The sequence below is a fragment of the Acanthisitta chloris genome, unplaced genomic scaffold (genome assembly GCF_000695815.1).
Source record: "Acanthisitta chloris isolate BGI_N310 unplaced genomic scaffold, ASM69581v1 scaffold6740, whole genome shotgun sequence".
Classification (NCBI taxonomy): domain Eukaryota; kingdom Metazoa; phylum Chordata; class Aves; order Passeriformes; family Acanthisittidae; genus Acanthisitta; species Acanthisitta chloris.
Window position 1 is genome coordinate 1,115 of NW_008649853.1, and position 6,998 is coordinate 8,112.

General features: G+C 50.2%; 1 protein-coding gene across 1 annotated transcript in view; it reads left to right on the forward strand.

Annotated features, from left to right (window-relative positions):
- The window catches only part of PCSK9 (proprotein convertase subtilisin/kexin type 9), a gene marked incomplete at its 5' end in the record, with an annotated part of 3,645 nt that extends 1,032 nt beyond the window's left edge, over positions 1–2,613 (forward strand). The window contains 10 exon segments of the mRNA XM_009074723.1: positions 7–101; positions 193–322; positions 324–372; positions 510–693; positions 979–1,149; positions 1,421–1,569; positions 1,676–1,841; positions 2,096–2,277; positions 2,451–2,551; positions 2,553–2,613. Coding sequence (XP_009072971.1) covers positions 7–101; positions 193–322; positions 324–372; positions 510–693; positions 979–1,149; positions 1,421–1,569; positions 1,676–1,841; positions 2,096–2,277; positions 2,451–2,551; positions 2,553–2,613 — 1,288 coding nt within the window.
- Between the last annotated feature and the right edge of the window lie 4,385 nt (positions 2,614–6,998).

The window sequence follows — 6,998 nt, forward strand, 5'->3', positions numbered from 1 at the left end:
GCGGAGTGGGCGCGACGCTGGTGTGCCCACAGGTGCCAACATCCGCAGCCTCCGTGTGCTGAACTGCCAGGGGAAGGGCACCGTCAGTGGGACCCTCATGGGTGAGTGACTCCATGCCCTGGAGAGGAGCGGGATCCCTTCTGGAGCCCCCTACCTCCTCCCCCTCTTGCTATAGTGTCTTGTCCCTCCCAGCCCTGGAGTTCATCAAAGGAGCGCTGGAGGCTCAGCCCTACGCTCTGCCGGTGGTGGTGCTGCCCTTTGCCGGCGCCCACAGCCATGCGCTGAACACTGGCTGCCGGCGGATGGCTCAGGTGGGGGTGGTAAAAAAAAAAGGACGATGCCTGCCTCTACTCACCTGCATCCGAGCCAGAGGTATGGGGATCATCTGAGGCTTTGGGATGTGCAGGGACATGGCACCACCTCGTCCCCTCCAGTGCCGAGCTAGCTCAGTGGGTTGGGGCTGTGCATGACATCCCACCCATGCCTCCCCTCTGCCACTGTCCTGGCAGGTCATCACAGTTGGTGCCACCAACAGCGAGGACCAACCTGCTTCTATTGGCACCCTGGGCACCAATTTTGGCCGCTGTGTGGACCTTTTTGCCCCAGGGGATGACATCATTGGTGCCTCCAGTGACTGCAGCACATGCTTCACGGCGCAGAGTGGGACATCGCAAGCAGCCGCTCACGTGGCAGGCGAGCTGTGCTCCAGGGGGGCAGGCAGGGCTGGCCCTCTGCTTGCTGGTGTTGGGCACAGGTCATGATCTGGGAACATTTTTGTGTGCCATGTTGCCATGATTTTGGCATGTCTGTCTCATTTGGGTGCTGCAAGCTGCACAGAGCTCCCGCATCCCATGAGTGTGGGTGATAGGCTGGGGGGATGCCTTTTCCTGTCTCTCTGGGGTTGTGTTGCTTGGAAGAGTTTCATGTAGGTGTTTGCACATCCCCTGGTTCTCACTGCAGCCCCCTGGGCTCTTGCAGGCATTGCTGCCATGCTGCTCAGTGCTGAGCCCCAGCTGAGCCTCGCTGAGCTCCGGCAGCGCCTCCTGCACTTCTCTGCCAAGAACATCATGGACATGATGTGGTTCCCAGAGGAGCAGCGGCTCCAGACGCCCAACAGAGTGGCCAGACTGCCCACCTGGCTGGGCACAGGTAAGGACCTCATTGCCTGCAAGGTGTCCAGCAGAGCTCTGCTCTTACTGGGAAAGAAGTGCTGGGGTGAAAGCACAGCATGTCAGCAGGGCTTGTTGCACCCTGAGCTGTGCTGGTGATGGCTGAGCCTGAGCACAGCTGTTTGCATGCAGAAGGTGAGGGGAGATGGAGCCTGGTCCATGTCATGGGCACTGGGTGACAACTGTGGGTGTCACAGTGGGTGTCACAGTGTGTGTCTACCTTGCTGCTGATGCCACTGGCCCCGTTGCAGACAAGCAGCTGTACTGCCGCTCGGTGTGGTCACCGCGCTCGGGGCTCACCCTTCACGCCACAGCTGTGGTTCACTGTGCCAGCACCGAGGAGATGCTCAGTTGCTCCAGCTTCTCCCACAGTGGCAGGTGGCTGGGGGAGCACATGGAGGTGAGCAGAGCATGTAGAGACAGAAGCACCCAGAGTGGCTGCTTGCTTCAAGGGGTGTCCCCAGATCCCTGAGCACTCTGGTGATGCTGTGCTGCCCTGGCTGCAGGACAAGGATGGGCAGAAGCAGTGTGTGGCCCACAATGCTTTCCAGGGCCAGAGAGTCTACGCCATCGCCAGGTGCTGCACATGGCCCAGGGCCAAGTGCTGGATCAACACCAATTCCCTGGCAGCTGAAGGGGCTGGCTGCTCCCCACGGGACCATGTGCTGACCGGTAATGCCTGACACGGCAGGTTATGGGCCCTTGAGCCAACTGCATGGTGGCCAAGGGTGTTTCTTCCAGCAAAATTGTGGAATCTGGGGGCAAAAGGGTGGGTATGAGTGCTGGGGTGACAGGGAAGGGAGATGGGCTGTACACATGGAGGTGGGAAGGCTTAGGGCTCATTCACAGCATCCCTTGGCACTTGTGTGTGCACTGGAATGGTGCCATGGTTTGCCCCATGCTGACAGTCCCTCTCCCCGTGGCAGGGTGCAGTTTCTACTCCCCCACTGTGGCACCGGGTGATGGTGGCAGACCCGTTGCAGGGCTGGGGAGCTGGCCTAGCCACTGTGTTGGCAGGATGGAGGTGATGGCACATGCCTTGTGCTGCCCCACCGCCAGCCTCGAGTGCCACGTCAGGGAGCACACATCCCTGGGCTCTAAGGAGAAGGTAGGGATGGGACACTCCACTGTGGTGTTGTCCTTGCCTCCGCTTGCCCCTCTGACACCCTGGTGGGGGGTTAGGTTGGCTTCAGCATCTTATTGAGGCCACCCCATCCAGTCCCATGGACCATTGGGGACTGGAGGCCTCTACCCTTTTGCTGACTCTCTACTCCCTGTTAGGTGACGGTGTCCTGTGGTGATGGCTGGACGCTGACGGGCTGTAATGGTCATTCCCAGAGCTCTGGCACCATGGGAGCCTATGCCACGGACAATACCTGTGTGGCATGGCAGCAGCAGCAGCACAGCTGTGGCCATTGCCATCTGCTGCCGGAGCCCACAGTAGGGATGGGCTGAGCTGGGGCTGAGGCTGCCATGGCCTGGTGAACCCAGCACAGCAGGGATAGATGCCATGCTGGACCACCCTGTCCACAGCTTGAGTCCGACCTGCTGCTCCCAGCAAGTTCCATGCTCCAACATGTGACTGCTGATGACCTCCACACTTGGGCTGCTGTGATGGTGGGGTACAAACTTGTCAGCCCCTTGCACACACAATGGGGCCTTAGACCAAGTATCCAGGGCAGCACTGCAAGAGCTTTCCATGCTGCTCCCGCACAGCTGGAGACCTGCCCCATCCCTGGAGTCATCCCAGCATCCTTTTCCTGCCACACACCAGGTCTTTCTATAAATATCCCAACTGTACCAGCTGCCTCGAGGTAGTTTGTTCATGTTGTCACCCAGTGTATGACAAACCCACCACCTTTTATAAAGCAAATATTGTGGTGAGGATTGCTCCTTTCTTGCCTGGTTAGTTGCTTGTTAGATGTCAGTTAATGCTGCTTAGCGCCTGAAAAATCCAAATTTAGCCATTTTGGGGCAGTTTTATAATTGCCTACTCATATTCCTAGGAGACTTCTTTACTTTTGAGTCAAGTGTAAGGGCTGTAGTATAAAGTCTGCTTGTTTAATTAGATTTTAATCTGCATTGCTGCAGTCAGCTACTGCTTTGTTGGTGCTTTTTTTTGTTAAGTCAAAGTTAATGATCTGCCAGTGGTGTGTTAACAGTTTCCCTTTTAGGTCTTCCCAAGACACTTAGAACTGGCTTTAATTCCTTTTTAAAAAAAAAAAAAAAAAAAGAAGAAAAAGCTTTCATAATATCTTGGTTCTTACATTTGTACCTTAAATATTTATTTGAAATTTTATAAATAAACATTTTATAAATGTCTTTTGAAAATAAAACTCATAGATCAGTGCTCATATGATCCACTGTCTGACTTCATGGACATTCCCATGGGGAAATGACCTGGAAGGGGGAGATGACACCCATCCAGCAGGGATGCTGCTCCCCAAAACGAGCTCTGCCTCGTTAGTGAGCCAGCCACAGGCCTCCACACCTTGGATCCCATCCCTGCCTGGGGTCCAAGGTGCCCCTGGATGACCACTGGCAGCCTCAGAGGTTAGCCCTGTCACCCTCCCCTTGCCTACAGCAGACCTGAGCTCTGGGACTGGCACCGGGACCAGGGGCTGAGTCGTGTTGTCCCCCACACACAGAAGAACAGAAGTTTGTTTTAATAACAATGGCATAGGGCAAGAACTTCCAGTTATGGAAACAAACATCCTCTGGCTTTGGGGAATAGACCCTTATACTTGTATTGCTGTTAGCAACATCAGGCTTCCCTGGGGAAGTGGTGAGGCCTCAGAGAGAAGACAAAGCTTAACTCAGAGAGATGCACAGAGCAGAGCAAGGCTGAGAAGCACCAGAAGCCACTAAAGCTGGGTCTCACTTTTCTTTCAGTGTTTAGCAGACTCCTGGTGCTACAATATATAATTTGCATGGTGTTATCTGAGGACAGATGAAAAAAATACAGCTTGTTACCACAAGGCATCAGGTTAACCTGTCAGACTTCAGCTGGGTTGGGTGTTCTTCCCCATCCAAAAGCCCCTTGCAGATCTGTTACCAAAGCCTTAATTGGCAAGAGAAGACAGAGACCCAGCACAAAGCACCACTTCGAAAGGTTGAAACTAATTCTAACTTGTTAACTAAAGCTGGCAAAAGCCCAACCCTAATCTAAACAGGTAATTACATAACATGGGCATAATTACAGCCCATAATTTGCACAAAGAGGCAGAGAAGAAAAAGGGATGTCAGCCTGAGAGCTCCTGGGCAGCTTTGACACAGATGGTGATTTTTCAGCAGACTCCTTAGGCTGTATCCTCTCAAAATACGTGTCAGGTATTTCAGCTCTGCTGAGTTCCCTGCGAGAGGGGAGGATCCCTGCCTGCTCCCAACAGAGGGTGTGAGCACATTCCATGCCTGATAAGCCATATAGAGCTTTCCTGGCTTAGTTCAAAGCATGCATAATCCAGGTGGAAGGAAACAATATTAAAAGATTAGCCCTTGCTTAGTATCTTGGTAGTATCTGGGTAGGCAGAGAAGCCTTTCTCCTTCCACAGAGCAGTGCTGATCCCAGGGATGCTGTGGGCAGCTCCCAGCTGTTTGCAACACTCAGTCCATGCTCCCAGGACTGGCACTGCCCAGGGAGAGCAGGGGCTGGGCTATACTGGAAAGGTGAATTTTTGTTCTCAGCGCAGAGGACAAAGGCACCTGTCAGGAAGGCAGCCCTTTCCACAGCTCCTGGTTCCCAGACAGGTGAGCAGGGGAATGCCAGCTCCATGGCACACCGCTAGGTGTCTAGTGCTGCCCCTCGCCCCCACAGAAGAGGCAGGATGAACACATGCCCAGATCACCCACATATCTTGGTTCTGGCACACAAAAGCTGCTCTAATCCATGACTGTGAGCAAAGCCAGGGTGAATCATTCCACTAAGAAGGTCAGGAGAAGCTGCACACAGACACAAATCTGACAGTGCACCAGCACATGCCGTGGCATAAGGATATAGAGTGGCACAAGGATATAGAGTGGCACAGCTCCGGGGGCTGTTCAGCTGCTTCCATTTATGCTGGACAGGAGCCAAAATGGCAATCAGGGCAACCTCTCAGAGCTTAGCATCTGCAGGGCTGGCCTAAGGAGTTTCAAGTTAAGAGGATCAACAAGACAAGAGCATAGCAGTGTGTGCACAGTGTAAAGATTACACTAGTTTTTTTGTGAAAGGAATAACTTTATTCCATTGACCAGGAATCCCAAGACTGTTCATCAAGACTGCCTATTTTTCCAGTGCCAAATGCATTAACCGGACAATATCTCCCCGAGTGCTCACAGCCAGGCTGTGGCTGCTTGTCACTGAACATTTTGTAAGCTGTATAAAAACATTTTTCATCCAAAAAGATTGGCAGTAAAAATTACAACATAGAAATGCATCACAATTTACACAAAAACTAGTTTTGTTGAACTCTATTTTTCCAAAAAATAATCTTCAGCAGGTTCAAATGACAGCAGCTGGAAACAAAAATAATTGACCAAGTATCATCTTATTGCAAATTATAACCATTGACTTTGTACAAGCGTGAGCAGAACCGTGAAAAAGTTTGTATTGGTTTCAAGTATACAGTGGTGATGAGCCATCCTGATGCAACTCTCATCAATGCTTCTCTGGGCCTGCAGTAATTGAGGATGCTGTTTCCATAGGAAATAACAGGAACCTGAAGTGACAAGTGGTGCCAACCCATAGGAACATTACCAGCTTCTTCCATCACCATCACCGCTGTGTACTGACTTTTTGGGATGCTTTATGACCCGTCAACAAAGTATCAGGGATGGGGGAAGGAAGAAGGGGTATCCGTAAGAAAATGAGATTTATTCAAAATTAATTTAAAACATCACATTTAAAATGTCCCAGCACATTATCAGAAACATTTATAAAATGCTAAACTCTGCCATGTGTCTATGAAGACATTGTTTGGAAAAGAAAGTGAGAGGTCCACTACAATGCCACCCTTACTTCTCTGTGCTCAATTCCCAACGACGGCTCCCTTAGCCCACAATAAGTTAGAAAGCTGTACAGCTGACACATCACGTCTGATGGTTACTTCCAACAGTGAAATGACTGGTTACTTTCAATATTAGTGCACAACAGTGAAAAGCTGTCTGCTGCTTCGTGTTTCGGCAACAGCATGTGAAAAGAAACAAAAAAAGGCACTTTTTGGCTGGTTGTGCCTTTAACTTGGCAAATTTATATATTCTGGAGGTACCCAGGCACTCCTTAAGCTGTCCCCCATTCCTGTGCATGTCTGTTTATATAATTTTTTTAAAGTAAGGCAGAATCCATAAATAAAGGCAAAAAGCAGTGCAGAAAATGTGACAAACGCAAAATGTACAAAAGATGAAGAGTTAGTTGGCACAGAAGAAGCTTGTATCCAGAGCCAGAAACCACTGAACTGCACTTGACATGGAAAACAAAGCTGTGCTCAAAGCATCCCAACTGGTTTCCAGTTGTTTATGAGCAAATTAAAAGAGCTGTGAGATTTTAAATGGTGCCTGGTCAAGTGAAAATACAAACAAAGCCAATTCATTCTTTCCCCATGTTAAAATTGCTATAAAATCTGCACAACAGTGTTCCCAGCTCACTCAAGGAATTATTTATCACATACAACCAATACCAACTTTCTCAGTAATTTCAAAGCATAAGCAAGTGATTGCAGATCCATGACTGAGACTACCTTTTATTCAATATGTCTCCAAAGGTTAAAGAAATTTAATGAGTAAAACTGCAACAGAATTCCTTCTTAAAGTGCTTTTTTTCTTTTTAAACTACTCATTAGCTTTTTTCTTTTC